The following is a 16,778-nucleotide window of genomic DNA, read 5'->3' as shown; positions in this document are numbered from 1 at the left end:
TGAATCCTCCAAAGTTCTTTGGGTTCTCTTGGTATAGAAACATTATTCTTAAATAAAATTTTAGGTTTACCCTTTTGATTTTTGAACTAGTTTTTCTAACCCAGTTTGAATTTATTTTAAATAGGATCAATATGGGTATCATTAGCTTTGTTTTGACTTGTAGATGATATATTGTTTTATATTTTATGCATTTGGTGTTGATTCGAGGGAGTTAAGCTTTCGGTTGAGGCTTTAAATGGTGTTTGGACTTGAAGATCTTTATTTAAGGCAAGTTAAGATGTACCTTGACTTTTATCAAAGTGTTTATGTGTTGTATGCTTATTTGAATGTATTTTTGTATTTCGTTTAGGTTTGAGGGTTCCACTTAGGTGATAAGGCGAGCATCTTCACGGATATCGGAGTCTTTGATAAATTGTATTTAGATAAATGCCTATTCTAGTAATTTTGCTATTTGTAAGTACCTCTGGGATGGATTGTAAATGAATAATTTGATGTTCTTGAATAATTGATAGGAATTACCTATATTATGAGCTTGTATCGGACTTGATTACTTTCTAGAGGATAGTTAGGTTATTCTTACCTTGTTATGAAATGATTGAGGTTTAGTAAACACTTAGAGAATAAATAGACTTGTATTAGTTGATGAGACTTAGTGTATCAAACAAACTAGGTTTGATAGTTTCGTGATATATTATTATTTATTTTGTGTTGTCCATGTGGAGCTTATGTGAACATATTTATTGACGTGAGTAACTATTTGTGATCGTCTACTCGAGTGGGGGGCTTATATGCATATTATATTGCTTGTTAATTTGAGAGGATATATTATTGTGATGTTTGAGTGGGGGCTTGACTTAATGTTATTAGTCATGTTTTTACATTAAATGTCTTATCTATTATTATGCCGCCCGAGTGGGGGCTTGACTTGTCATCATAGGCATTATCTACGCATTAGAATGTGTATCTATCATTGTGTCACCTCAGTGGATGCTTGACTTGACATTGTAGGTATTATTTGAGCATTTAATTGACTTATTATTATAGTGATGCTCGAGTGAGGGGTTGAAAATGATATTTATGACATGACTATTTATTCTGATGGTGCCAAGTGGAAATTGAAAACATGAATTATTGATACATTGAACTGATTCTAAGCTCACTGATATATACATTGAATGGCTTTTGATCTTCATACAAATTGGTTGTGAGCATTACATCCTCATATAATGCATGCATATTCATGAGACATTGGTACCATTGGAAATCACTGTTTTCAAAGAAAATGAGACACTTTTTAAAAATCCTTGGACGAGGTCAGTTGCCGGCAAGGTTGATTGTGATGTTTTAAAAAAACCTTTGGTCGAGGTCATTTACTGGAAAGGTTGATCAAAATATGAGATACAGTATATGGTTGCGAACCCTCCATGGATCCTACCTGGTAGCTGTGAACTCGGTGAGTGTATACATATAGTCATGCAATGACTTTCACCATACATGATCATCACATCATCGTCACAATATTGCATTGCATTATTTGCATTTCATTATTTTTCTTGGTATGTTTTGATACTATGTTCATATTTATTCTTGTATTGTACTTCTGTGTTAGAACCTTATTTGTGATATTATGTTTGAGCATTCATTTCACTTCATTACATTATTTTATATCATCATATACTGATTTGAAGGTTGGAATATTATTAGACGTGGGGTATGATTGAGGTTTGATCGGAGAGATAGATATGTAGCCCTATTGATAGTATGAGATATATTCATATATATATATATGTGTGTGCACTCTATCCCTGTTTTTCATCCCACTATTTGGTCGATTATAATTGATGAAGCTTATTATACCATGCTTGTGAGTCTTCTTCACAATAATTTTCCTTATTTTATGGATTACAGATTGAATAGTGTTGACTCACCTAGATTAATGTGCCTACCCTATATATGTGTGTGTGTGTGTGTTGATCATTGTTTTGGGTTACTTTGATAGGAAGGGGTGATGAAATTATGGGATACAGATTATTGTGGAACCTTGGGTTGTTGGAATGGTGATTCTCACCATCTTTTTGGATTAGGGTTGGGTATCAACAATGTTAGTTGAGTATGTGTGGTTTCGTACCCATCCTTGCTTTTCTTTCCTTTTTTTTATTTTTCTGCACCCTGTGTAGGTATTGGTTCGATTGGTAGATGGTAGATGGCGTTCCGTCAGAGTTGACGTAGCGGAGATCGAGGTAGTGGTTGATGGACTTCGGAACATCTCAGATCTCTCTGTTTATGTCTTATGTTTTTATTCACATCTAAAACATTTTAGACGTTTATTATTATTAATTGAATCTGTATAGAGGCTTGTACTGATGACAACTAGACCTGAAATGTATCTTTGAGACTTGCGTCTCGTATTATGCATATATGTACATATCTGGGATTCTTCTGTTTCTACTCTTGAATTCCTTTAACTCTTGTTCTTGAGGGGTGGATTAGGCTTACTTGTGCAGAAGATTTGACAAGTGTCATCAAGTGCCCATTTTAAATCGTGACATGAAGTTACCTTAAGCTCCCTAAGTTTCATATTACTTCAACTATGCACTGTTCCTTTTGGCTATCTAAACTATAGATGTTGAGTTAGCCTACGGTCCTGTTGTCGATTGGAAATAAGTACTTGGCCAATTCAGTACAATATAGATAGTGATAAAGGGAATGATAGTTCAAGTAGGTAAATGAAACAATGAATTTTTGAAATAATGAAACTCGTGAAAAGGTAATAAGTTTGCAAATTGCCCAATCGCATTGCTATCCATAATTGATTTTTCAATGTGATATTGGCACAAATGTTCTTGAAGACGCTCTGTGGGATGAAATTTGGGTGGTTTACACAGTACTTCTCATTCTGCTTTGTGTTTATTCCCAACGAGGCTAACAAACCCTGGATTGACTGAGCTATGGTTACATAAAAGCAATTGGTTCAAGACAGTCATATTATTGTTTGCGTACAGAACGAAAATTTGTATAGGTGATAATATTAGCCACTAATTCTCATGTTAGTGAGTATTAGCACTTTGTAGGATTCTCATGTACTCGAAAAAATAAACTGCATAACACATGGGACCCTTAACTAAGTTGACATTCAACCCGCACAAATTTCAATTGCCTGAACACAGCCACATTGTTGCAGCAGAAAAAGATTCCAGCAATGACAATGAGCGCAAGATCAGTAAGCCATCAAATGCATCGAAATTGAAATATTTGATACAATCACGCATCGTAGTTCTCTTTCATCAAAATCAAGTACAGAGTGCAAAAAACAACTGACCAAGATCAGATGCAAATACGGGGCAGAGAGAAAGATGCTCAGGCCCCAAAATCATATGAAAAGCTAATTTCTTGGTCAGACCTCTTATTATTTAGAAGGCAGCCTCTTGAATGTCTGGTACAACTACACTTTTTAGGGATAGTAAAATTTATGTTCAAGGGTAGCAGGAGGGAGATCAACAAGGTGCAAAAGGAAAATAAGTCTCGAAGCAAATTTCATTTTTTAAATGAAGTTTCTGATGTCCAGAGACTTCACACTGGGCATCTCCTCATCCTTAAACTCCTCCCTGCACGTACAGAGGATTCAAATTCAAAATCTGCAGAAAGACAAATAACCCGACATCCATCTGAGGGTAAGAGAATAAGCAAGCAAAGCCTATATTACCTCTTCTTCTGAGTTTCCATTGCTTCAAGAGCATCCTTTTTCAGTTCTTCTAACTGTGCCTTTGCAATCTTCAGCTCTAACTGTTCTTCGTATTTGGGCAGATCTTCTTTACGAATGCCAAGCCTAAAGCAAAGTCAAAAACAATAGTGAGGATCAATTACCTACATAGATTCCGAATCATATATCATCTGAATCATAATTACTCATAATACAACATGGATGTTGGCCACAGTTTCTGGTGAGGGAAAAAACAAAACACAACTCAAATAAATCGAGTCAAACAAATGGCTTGAGTAAAATTGTTGAGATGCTGGTTACAATCATTTACAAAACAAGCGGCTAACAGCTCCTCGAAAGTTTGTAGACAATCAAAATTGAAGCACGTGCAAATAGCATCAATCAAAGTCTGCATAAGGAAGCTTACTTCTGGTTGATCTTATCGAACTCAGCTGTAAGAAGAGCTATTCCCTTTTTGTCGTTCCTCATTAGTGGCTTTTTGATTTCTTTCTCAACTTTATCCAATGCTGCCATCTGCATATCCTCTATGCCTTGAGCATCGAGAAGGCCCCTCCTGCCCAAATAATAGATGAAAACGAAAAGGGAGTGAGAAAGTGTGGATACACCTTGTGCCTAAAGGACAAACGTAATGCCTGTCTATGAGGCATGAAACATAAGGAAAAAAGAATAATCCAGTAAAGCGATAATTACTGGTAAGATGAGCAAGCAGGTTAAAAAAATTGAAGCACATAGCCACTCTCACATCATGCCCATTACCGAAGTTACTAAAATTTCAACATTAGGAATCAAGTTCACATTTGAGAATTCGTTGTAGCATAAAAAGGGATATATGAGTGAAAATCAACCAATTGTATGAAAGCTAAACTTCAAGCATACCCCTTAATTATTTATTTACTTGTTGTTGACAAAGAAGCATACTTTTATAAATACCAAAAAGATGCATCATGATAACTGGCAGAACTAATGAACAGTTAAAACTAGCAGGTAAACATAAGCATTAAAATGCCTACTTGACACGCATCTCCTTCAGTTTCAACAAATATGACCGGGCATCTGGAATTTCATGTGTTTCTACTTCAATGTTGAACTTAATAATCTCAGACTCTGATAAGAGATTAGCCCTGAAAACATGGGAAATTATAACATTAACAATTGATCATAAGAATTTATGGAAATTAATCAAATAATATAGCATGCATGTTGAAAAATAAAACTATGTACTGTTTGGTCATGCAAATAAACTAGAGGTTTCTATCTTGTAAATAACCTGTGATTCTTAATGAGCTAAGGGGTCGTTTGGTGTGAAATATAAGGTATAATAGTCCCGGGATAAAATGTAGGATTATTTTTTCCCTGTTTGGTTGGATATATGGTGAGATAACCATCTATCAATACTGTGAAGTATTGGGACACCAGAATAAATAAACAAGGAGAGACCAACTTTCACAGTATTGATAAATGGTGAAATTGTACAGGTTAAATATGGTCCTTCTCCAGCAAGCATCTTGATGAAATGGCAAAGCACATGTATGGTAACAAGAACTACATTTAAGATAAGCTGAACCTTCAAATGTACAGCCCAGTAGCATGTTTAATATGCTTGCAGGTGAGACAGAATCTTCAAGAATTGGGATGGTGGGGAAAGGATATACATAGAGGCAACAAGAAGTATTAGTATCCTAGAGGTTTCTGAATTCTGAACCACATGCTATCAGAGTTTAGGTCAGCCACCAAGTGTTGAACTATTTCTCTGGTATTTACAAACAAAAAATGAACTTCATAAGAAAAAGTTAGATATCCTACTTTTGTCTAACAGACTTCATGACTTTTGAATACTCAGATACAGCAGCAGGATCTTCTGGATCTATGGTAATCTTCTCCTTTCGCAGGACACCAATTGCTGTCTCAAGCTTATTCTTAACCTCATAAAAGATGTCCTTCAATACCTCTTCATATGCACACAAAAGGTCAGTATCATAGCAACACAACAATACTTAATTCAAGCCCAATTTGATGGCCAGGATAAATCCAACATACTATTACCAAGACAGACAGAATTACTAGGTCAGTGACAAGACTATAAGAGGACAGTATTGATCAAGGCCTGAAGAGGAAAACATTAAAGTAATTCTTAGACACTAACCTATTTGAGATTTTCTGGCACAAGATTTCCCTAGTTAGGCGCAACAATGAAGGTAACTCCCCCTCTGGAATATCAGAACATAAGCATAAATAAAGTTTAAGACAGTTGTCTAAAAGCATATACCCTATCAGTTGAAAGGCAAGTGAACTAGGCACCAAGACCAAACTTAAATTCTATATTGGTCTTGCAAACACCAGAATCAGACTTTTGTGTGTTATTTCCAACTTAGTTCATCCTAAAATAAATGTTACTATCTTGTGCCTTCCTGTGGAGACACTAAACAGTAAATATGTCAACTGGGTCTGCATCACCTATCTAGAGTACAACGAATTTTAGTGTTAAACTACTTTATTGGAATAAAAAGGATGCACCAGATGCAAAGGCTCGCATACAACTAACAATGAGGAAAAGCACCACGCTTGATAGAAAAGTAGATGCTCTTAACTTATGCAGCAAAAAGATGGTGCTGGCAGCAGTACCAACTCAGAAAGAAAAATATAAGGGCAGAAATATGCATACACAGCACGCACACGCTTAGACATTCTAAAGAAGTTCCAAGGTAACAGGAATTTAAGATCCCAGAGCATCATTCAGAAGCATACCATGATGGTATTCCTCAGTCAAACTTCCCTCCTAATCGTAGTCTTGTTTATGCTATTAAATGTAGGTTAAAAATACTGAATTTACATAAAACAAAATGCTAAAATAATTACCACACAAGGAGAAAGCAGAAAATATATTAAAGCTGATTTCTTTGAAGTTAATTCTTCAGATTTTCTGATACACAGACAAGATATATGAAAAACAAAAAGTGGTTTGCATAGACAAAAACGCCTTAAGAGTGTTTCGACACCTTTAATAAAAATGAAATGAAAAAGAAATTAAGTCGGCAAAGAGAAACAAAGTAATCAAGTTTCAGCAAAGAAATTCTTTTCATCAGCAAGTATCAGTAAAGAATATCCTGAAATACTTACGGTCTCCCTTCAGTGCAGTGGGAGCAGCCGCTTCTTTGGCAAAGGAACGAACTTGAACTGCATGCTCGGGTCGAAGAAAAACCTGACTAGTGCATAACTGCAAATCAAAATTAATTAATAGGAGTCCACATCCGCACCAGATACATATTACACCAGCATATCCAATCACATATAAATCACAAATTTTACTGCAAAATTCTGTTTCAGACCTAGACACATCCTAACAGCTCGAAGACAGTATAGTCTAATCAGTCAAAAGTTAATGACCAATAGAGCAGCAGTATTTTTTTTCTCCTAAAAGCCACTACCTAATGGACATGCTATTCATTTTAACAACATAAGTTCCCACTGTCAGGAATGTCAAATTCAACTTCCAAGTGATAATTCACAGAAAGAATCTTCCCACGAAAAACACAACAGGAGAAAAATCAAAAACATAGAAAATCTCATACCAAAGTTATTTCCAAAAGCAAAAAACGATAGCAACTACAAACCAAACAACGACATTCAGTAAAAAGAACAATTTTTTGGGGGGACAAGCATGGCGTCTAGGCCAGCTTGCATGCACCTCGACTAATTCCTTCCATGGTATACCTTCCACCAGGTAATTTTATCCACCAAGGCTAGGACATATGAGAAGAAATCACCTAGTGTTTTTTGCATTCGTTGGGATTTGAACCTAAACGATAAGGTTTACGTACACTCTACCCTCCCCAGACCCTATTTTGTGGGACTACACTACACTAGGTATGTTAATTTTTTTTGTTGGAATTTGAACCTCAAACCTGGTGGTTCTCAACCCACTTCATCGACCACTAGGCCACAACCTTGGATATCCATTACGAACAAATCTAAACTCAATTAATCAATCAATCATGCGTCAATCTCAAGCAGACAATACAAATCCCAAATGAAAACTAAAAATGTAGCTAAATCTAAACTCAAAACAACACATCATTTCTCTCAACCTTATTCACCACCAATAAGTGAAGCACAATTATTGATCCGATTCCAAAAAATGCATCACTGATAAATCAAACTAAACTCGCATCTAGAACAACAACAACAACAACAACAACAACAAATTAGAAAAATTAACAGTTCAATCAGCAATTAAATCAGAGATTAGATTAGTACCTGGCGAGAGGATCTGGAGAGCAAGCGAGTAGCGAGTGCCATTTGATTAATTCTTTGAAATTCCAACTCTCTATCGCAGTGTTTACCTCTTTGTCACTCTGCGTTGGGTGGCTGTTTGATTTTGACCTAGTAATGCCTTCATTTCACCTTACAGATGGGGACGAGGGCAAAACAGACATAAACTACGACGACGTATTCGCGATTCCCACTCCGTTCTTTATGCAAATTATTGTTTCCCCCCCTCCATACTTTTGTCTTTCTCAAGATTTGACCCTCAACTCTTTACTCCTTTCACTTTTGATCCCTAGTAGTTGTACTAAGTAGTTTTTGTTTCCACTTCATACAGGTTTGAATCTAAGTGGGTCAGACCTCATATCATTAAGTGCCTGTTTGGATGGTGGTTTATCGTGGTATGATATGGTATGGTTTTTTTTCATGGTTTGATAACCATGAAATCCCTCAATTTACAGAACCACCGATTTGGTGGTATCTCATGATTTTCTTATTTCTTTTTTCAATTATGTCTTTACTTAATATTATCTAATCCTATTTTACTCTTTACCCTGTATTACTTCAAACCTAAAATATATTTTTATTTTTACATTTTTTCTGCTCAAGCGCCCTGTGCCGGTTACTGAAAATGTCAAGATTCTTTTAGCATGGCTTATTTTCTTCTTTACTCACTAGGAAAGAGCATTTGTGCCCCTTTTTGTTTCTATTTACATGGTATTAGCTATTTTTGATATGGTCAAGGGTTCACTTAGTTTTAGTTCACCTGGTTATGCTGAAGCCTGATGTGTATTTACATGTCATTTCTCTGTGTAGGTTACTAATCAAGCAATGGTATGTGCTTTTGTTAAGAACTTTTGGACAAGTCTGGTTGTCTAGTTTTAAGAAAAGCAAATCGAGCCATATCTTAAACCGAGTGGTCCAGAACTAAGTCATATCTATTTTAACGTTCTTTTTCCTCCAGTCTCCACTTTTATGTTACAGTTTACATGATTATTTCATAAATGTAAAGTTTTAATTTTGTTAGAATTTTCATGAATTTAACTACTTTATATGTTTTCAAGGCATGATTTGTGATAAATTTATAGAATTATTAACAATTGTTGATGAATTTAAAATTTATAATTTTAAGGGCATTTTAGTAAACTTATCCATTACGATACAGTACCATACGATCAAACCAAATAATAATATTGTTATTAAACAGCCGTAAACGATACAATTCATCCAAATATTGTATTGTACTATACTATACAATACCATACCATATTATACCGTACATTGTGAAATCAAGGCAAACCAACATCCAAACAAAGTGTAAATGTATTTATTTTTTATTAAGATTTTAGTTATCAATGGGACTGAATTGGTCTTCTAGATTCGAAACCAAGTATGAATATCATTAAGAGGTATTCTTGTGTTGGATAATATTCCCCATCACTCTATCGACAATCACCAATCACCACCACTAACCACCTCTGCCACCATCACCACCAAACACCTCCACCATTACAACCACCATTAACAACCAGCATTATTGTCAACCACTACTGTCAGTCGTTATCACACCTACCACCTTCATTATTCTAATTATATCACCATCAACGTCAATGTCACTACCATCGTCAACAACGACCAACCAATCTCTATTGTCAACCAACTCATCTATCACAATTGGCGTCACCCCTAACTGTCACTAACACATCATCAACCTCTGCATATTTTTCGACCACCACCATTGTCATCAGTGACTAACAATCATCTCCACCATCACAACTAATAGCGTCTCCAACTACCACCAACGTATCATCAACCATCATACATATATTTTCAGCCACCATGATCAACACCCCCAACTATTAATATCAACTAACTTTAAATCACAACCATCACCATCACTATCAATCGTCACCATCATGACAGTCACACAATACCAACCATTTCTACCATCACAACTTTCACCGACAATATTAATAGTCACTAACACCAAGCATTACCAGCATCACCATTGTTATAAACCCTTTCCACTGTCACTAACAAAAATAAATATTTCTTTTTTTAATCAAATAATATTTTTATTATATCTAATTAAATATTTTTCTCATATATAATTAATTTTTTATTTGAATTGTACTTTTATAATATTTACAAATAAATAAACTTTGCACCTTCAGATATTGAAAAAACAAACAGTCTTAGTCATTCAGTTCTTTGTTTAGATACAACATTTTTATCGTTCAGATGTGTATTCAGATTCAGATCTCTGAATCTTAATAAAAATAAATGCAGTCATGGGGTCGGTCGATCTGATTTGATTTGGTTTGGTTTGAGGAATTAACTTTAGGGTTAGTTTATCCCATATTTTTGTTTGACTTTTAATTTAAGAATTAACAATATCAAGATTAGTTAAATCATAATCATTATAGTATTATTTTTATCTCGCGTTGATGATAGAATAACAGTCTTAAAATTACTATTTTGGGGATAAAGAACAAAATGGCACATTTGTCATTCTCTAAAGTTTTCCCCCATTTTCTAAAACAAAAATAAGGTTAAAATTGAAAATAAAGTTTATCCACTGTAAATTAAACATTTTTACTCTACAATAGAATCGGCAATCTTGAGCAACTTAGGGTCGTCCTGGCTGCTTCAGTTGTCTGCTTCAGCTGCTTCAAACATAATTTTACTATATTACTTCTAATTAATTATTATAAATTATTTCATTTAAGTATTATAATATTAATAATATTTAATAAAAGGATAATTTTCAAAATGACTACTAAGTTCCTCAAAGTTTCACTTATTATTATTTGAAAAAAAAAAATTTAGTTGCTTCAATCGTAATTTTAATGTATCACCTCTAATTAATTATTACAACTATTTACGTATTAAAAATTAATAATATTTAATTAAAAAATACAAATATTTTTGACATGTCTGCTTCGGTTGGTTCGACGTAATTTTACTATATTACCCCTAATTAATTATTATGAGTCATCTAAGTATTAAAAATTAATGTTAAATAATTATTATAAAGTCATCTAAGTTTTAAATATCAATAATATTTAATAATAAATTAACTTAATGTCTTGTATTAGATCCACTTAATTTTTTTCAAAAGTATTTTTTTATATTATTTTTATTATATCACTTCTAATTAGTTATTAAAATTCATTCAATACATGTCTACTTCGCTGCTTCAATATTGGCCGTGTATAGCACGGCATAAGCTGGCTAGTACTTATAATGTCTTACTTCGATGGTCCTCACATTCTCAAATGGCTAATTTTAAGCTTGCAAGTGGTTGTTGTAATTAGTCTTTTATCATGTATTGCTATTTTTTTTACAATATAAAAAATAAAAATGACAGTTTAATACGTGGCTAGCTATTTTTCATCCTTATTCATTTCTTAAGGCACACTGCCGCTTGTGTCATTATAATTGGAGAACAATATAATTTTGTGAGAATTCTTGCACCTTATTTCAGTTTATTCTCTGCTAAACCAAATTTCAGGTATAATATCTTAGTCAATGATATCAATTAAATAATGTAATTTATTAATATTGTCTTTTTGTATTTTTTTTGGCCTATTTTTTAAATTACAGATAATTGAGATTTTCATAAAAAAAAAAAAAAGAAATTAATATATTTTTAGACATTGAAAAATTCATTCATTTTTTATCATAAAAAAACTCAAAAGTTTATTTATTTTGGAACATCAAAAGTATATTATATAGTGTTTTTAGTTCAGACACAACCCTTAAGACATCACTCACTTCTAAAAAGCAAGAAGTGTTTTTCACTAAACTATTCTTTATTAAATAGTGTTAATTTGGTATGATTTCTTCGTTATATAAAGATTCAACTATCTAAGTAAGGATAAAAAGGTTTTAGAAATACTTTTTTTAATTATATAAAAACCCATTATTGTTGTACTAAATGGTATTTTTCTTTTTCTTTTTTTGTAAAATTTAGATAATGTTGTAGTCAATTTCTTTTTTAAAACGGAAAATTTATTAAATTTTACTTTACATTTAAACATGTCGTATGTTTCTCTCTGTATCTCTTTGTTTTAAACTTAGGGGTGGAGCCAGACCCTTTTGGTATCGAACCCCCTTCGACCAAAAAACATATCATTTATACATAATTAAAATTAATTTTTATGTATCTATAATAGATTTTGAACCCCTTCGGTTAGATTTTCTTTAACTATTGAATCTCTTAGTTGAAATTCTGACTCTACCTCTATTTAAACTTCCAAAAAGTTACTTTTTAGAGAGTTCATATGTGCTTAGATCTATCCTAGAATCATTTTCTAATATAGTTTTAAATTTTTCTACTTTATAATGTATTTGAATTGTTATTTATTAATATCCTTATCATTTTGTTAAGTTAGTTTGTCTAATGACTCTAAATTAAGATTGTAAATATTACGTATAACCTTTTAGTGAAAAGTTTATTATATTATTTAGATGATTCAAATAACATTAATATTTTAAAAGAGTCCAAAATAAGTGTACTTGAGTTTGAATAAAAAAAAATTACCAACAATAATAATAACATACTTAATATCATCCAAAATTAGGCATGAAGAGGATATGCATAACAGACCTTACCCTTTATATTTGAAGGTTGAGAAGTTATTTTCAATAAATCATCGACTCAAAAAATTTGGAGATGACACAGTAAAACACAAAGATTCCATCATTAGCAGTATTAGTTAGAATGTTAAAGGCCAACTATAATTATTTGATTAAATTAATTATTTTTATATTTTAAATCTGGACTCGGACTTAGCACGGATTTTATATAACTAGTATGTTTTATATTACATCTTGTGTGTTCCATTTTTAGTCTAACGAATCAAATATCTATCAATAAAAGTATATTTACTAAATAATCCTGATAGAATTTTATTTTTTTTCAAATTTGATGGAATATTAATATTCCTTTTTTTTTTTTGGTTAACTGAATTTTAATATTCCAAATTAAGCAATTTTGAGATTGCTTATATTAGTTGTGGCATTAATTTGGGATAACAACAAGAAGATAAATAATAAAATAAGATATTCTTCCTTTTCCGAAGCTTTTCTCTCAAGGCTAAAAGTAGAAATAAAAAATTGTTCATTATTTTGTTTAAATCAAACACGAGTTTTATGTTAAGCCAAAGAATCAAACATCCGTTAATAAAAGTATATTCACTAATGTCACAATCTGATTTTCGAGTCATGATAACATCTACTTTATCCCACTAGTAGGTAAACCAAATCGTAGCTCAGAGCTATCTGCAAGGGGCTAATTTGGTGGGAAATGACATAAATACCGTAAATATTCAAGTAAAAAGACTTACAAGCAATAAATCTTGGAACAATAATAAAACGAAAGATAAATAAGAGAAATAACTATAATCCCATGATCTAGTATTAGTGTCAGTACAAGAGTCACTAATCCAAAGAGAATACGAGTACTATAATAGTTAAATATACATCAGTCTCGAAAATGAAAAGACGAAGCAAAATATAGAATATGGAGAAAAGGTCAATTCCGGCTCCGAAAGTTCATTCTGTCTCCGAACTCTAGTTCGCACGATCGCAACGTCAACAGAAGGAATTAGTACTTGGATCTGCACCAAAAAGGTACTAAAGTGTAGTATGAGTACCAAAGCCTCGGGTACTCAATATGCATCATCAACCGACTAAGCTAAATCATAATATAACTATAATGAAACGCGAGATAAATAATGCTAAGTCAAAATAAGAGGACAAATCTGGAATAACGCTCCAAATACTGTAAATAAATAACCAGAACAATAATAATGGAAGCATGACTATTACTACGAAGTTGCCCCCATAAGCCAGAAAATGCGATAAAGTAAATAATTCAATGCAGACCCCATAAGTCCAGAGGGTGCAATCAAAGATAAGCAATAACTGATATTATACTAATTAGCTGTATTTCCAAAATACGACTGTGGATGCTTTCATACCGTAAACACTAGACTCGGAATGATTTTATAATCGTCATAAATAACCTTTCGATGTTGGGTTCAAATCAAAACTCATATGATCATTTGCCAGACTTGAATCAGAATGTTTTAAGATCATAAATCGCCGGACTTGAACCGGAACGAGTATCATCTCCCAAGTACCAATCTAACATAAGCATCATATATCTAACCTCTTTAAGCTCTAAAATACACATTTAGATGACATACACATTCATTAAGTCTACAAGGAGTTAGTACGTCTTGACCTAATGTAGGTTGGAGGGGCCCACTTTTAATTTTCAAATTCTATTTCAAAGCAAATTCTACCCCGGACTAGGTTAAGGTATCTAATTTCACTACTATATATTAAATAAGCCACATTTTAGTCCTAAGATAGCAATTCTACCTAACGAATAAGTAAATTATTCAATTATGTCTAATTTACGGTTTCTTAATAGGCTAATCAAACTTATACTAAATATACCTCCAAGACCTAATTTTAAAGCCATATCTAGCACATTATCATAGATATACTATCATTAAGCCCAATCTAAAAGAAAGGTAAACCTAGCCTACCTAGACGTTGAAGAAAGTACGGTGAAATTAGCTAAATTGATGATTTCTCCTTCTAAGAAGCTTCCGCACAATGTCACGCTATTAAAATAATAATTTATTCATCAATATGAGAACAACTGTACTCATATTGTATTTTGGTGCTTCAAATCTAAAATTATGTAAAAATCTCATGTGGGGCCCACTTGTAGAATCACATTTTCAAAACTATCAATACGTCCCTCTATATTTAAGGAATATTTACCCTCAAGAATGAGTAAATTTCGAGCTCAAATGATGCTAAAATCAATCCAACAATAATCTAGGAATTTTGAAAATAAACTGAGAAATTAACTATAAATTTAATGAAAATTTACCAAGAATTCGAGGAAAGCTCACAAACACCTCAAAATCTCTTAATAAATGTCTCCCCAATTTTTCACATTTTGTAGAGCTCCAATCTCTTGAACTTGTGGAAAAATGAAGAGAAAATCAGGCTAATGGGACATTAATGCCATCCAGGTGCCACTTAAACAGACACTTGACCGCTTAAGCAGTACTCGCCAAGTCTGCACCCCTCTGCTTAAGTGGCCTTCTCTTAAGCGGACCAACAACTTCTTAAGTGGCCTTCGCTTAAGTGAACCAATAACCGCTTAAGTGACATTTCTCTTAAGTGGACAGGGCTCTACTTAAGCGACCCTCAGCTGGTGAGCTTGGTCGCTTAAGCTACCCTCAGCTGGTGAGCCTGGTCGCGTAAGCGATCTAAGTGTGGCTTAAGCGGATGCACCAGTTGAGTGGTGTACCAACTGGGGACTTGAAAATTTTCAAGTCTCTATCGGCCCCTCGAGATTCATCTGAAGTTTCGTGAATGCAAACAAACTATGTTACTCTATCAAATTTAATATTTTGGACTCAATCACATGGTCAAAATTTTCATTCGAGGTCATTTTAATGAAAAGTGGGCTCCACACCCAAGGATCATTTTTATCAATTTTTGGCCAATAGCCTGGAATAAGTTTGGAAGTCTTGGAACCCGAATCAAAGGTCTCCTTAACCTAAATTCGATGATTAAGAGCTGATGGAACTGTCAGAATTGACAGACAAGGTCGTTAAGCTGAAGTTTTCCCCTGATAGCCAATTCTTACCAGCGAAGAGTTCAAAATAAGAAATTGGCCTTAAAACCAAACGAACTGTCCGGTAACTGAACTGTCAGCTTCAGCAAGTTACAAATGACTTGAGATAGCTATAGAAAAGGTCTAAACGGCAAAAATACGTAGAAATGTGAAAAAAAACCTTGAAGGTCATTACAACTAAATAATTTCATTATTGTTTAGTCATATAATACAATTTACAATCCCAGAATCCTAATTCTGATATAATCATTCACCAACAAAAAAAATTCTAGCCATACATAGAACTTTCATCGAATACATCTTTTCACAAAATTCTATATGTATGATTGAGTATAAAATTCTGCCTACTCGCTTTAAATTGAGTATTCATTTCACTCCGTTTTTTGCTAGGATTAAAAAATATATATCTTACATATTCATACGATTGAGTTCTTGAATTTTTGAAATAGTGTAAAACAAGTATTTCAAATAATTGTTATTTGACTAAGACCTAATCTGAAAATTTCGAGGTAATGTGAGATAGCCAGCTGAAGTCCAAGTTGGACTATGGTACTTGTAATGATTCATTGGTGATTAATGAAACTTGGTAGTTGTTTTTTTGACTTAATTCGACAAACTCCTAAACTTATTTAAAAATTTTACTTGGACCCCTAAACTCAGACTTGTACCTATTAAATACTGTACCACTTAAATATATTTTTGACAATCAGCTAAAAAGACAAAACATGTGTAATGCACATGCGGTGATATAGCATTTTAACGAATTAAACATCAACACGTGTCGTGGGGATCCAAAAAAAACCTTTAAAATATATCAAAGCAACATAAAAAAAAAAAAGTTATTTTTAAATTAAAAAAATGGCAAGCCTTTGTCTTCTTCGGCCGTCTTCTTCATCTCAAATTAACCTAGAGATTTCCATTAAACTACTCCCTCCATCTCATATTATGTGTCATCATTTTCTTTTTAGTTTAACCGAAAAACAATTTTATCTTTCCTAATTTGGTAACTATTTAATAGCAACATTTCAATTTTATCCTTACTGACCCCACTTAATACAAAAAGATAATTAAAAAGTAAACTTTAAGAGGGATAATTTTATAAACTTTACAAAGTCATCACTC

General features: G+C 33.0%; 1 protein-coding gene across 1 annotated transcript; it reads right to left on the bottom strand.

Moving 5' to 3' along the window:
* Nucleotides 1-3,217: 3,217 nt before the first annotated feature.
* Nucleotides 3,218-8,170, bottom strand: LOC107856025 (probable ATP synthase 24 kDa subunit, mitochondrial). Its single transcript, XM_016701022.2, has 7 exons — nucleotides 7,976-8,170; nucleotides 6,839-6,935; nucleotides 5,525-5,669; nucleotides 4,732-4,842; nucleotides 4,128-4,274; nucleotides 3,704-3,826; nucleotides 3,218-3,605 (listed from the first exon to the last, which is right to left on the bottom strand). The coding sequence occupies exons 1-7, from the start codon at nucleotides 8,015-8,017 to the stop codon at nucleotides 3,542-3,544; spliced, it is 729 nt and encodes a 242-aa protein (XP_016556508.1). The 5' UTR covers nucleotides 8,018-8,170; the 3' UTR covers nucleotides 3,218-3,541.
* Nucleotides 8,171-16,778: the final 8,608 nt, after the last annotated feature.

The sequence above is a fragment of the Capsicum annuum genome, chromosome 4 (genome assembly GCF_002878395.1).
Source record: "Capsicum annuum cultivar UCD-10X-F1 chromosome 4, UCD10Xv1.1, whole genome shotgun sequence".
Taxonomy (NCBI): Eukaryota; Viridiplantae; Streptophyta; class Magnoliopsida; order Solanales; family Solanaceae; genus Capsicum; species Capsicum annuum.
Note: the sequence above shows the minus strand (reverse complement) of the source record. Positions and strands in the feature narration are given on the sequence as shown.

Coding starts and splice junctions, on each gene's coding strand:
- LOC107856025 (XM_016701022.2), bottom strand. CDS start 8,017: ATGGCACTCGCTACTCGCTTGCTCTCCAGATCCTCTCGCCAG. Junction 4,843..5,524: donor ATGAAGTCTGTTAGACAAAA/GTAGGATATCTA, acceptor CCATGTTTTCAG/GGCTAATCTCTTATCAGAGT. Junction 3,827..4,127: donor TTCGATAAGATCAACCAGAA/GTAAGCTTCCTT, acceptor ACTTTGCTTTAG/GCTTGGCATTCGTAAAGAAG.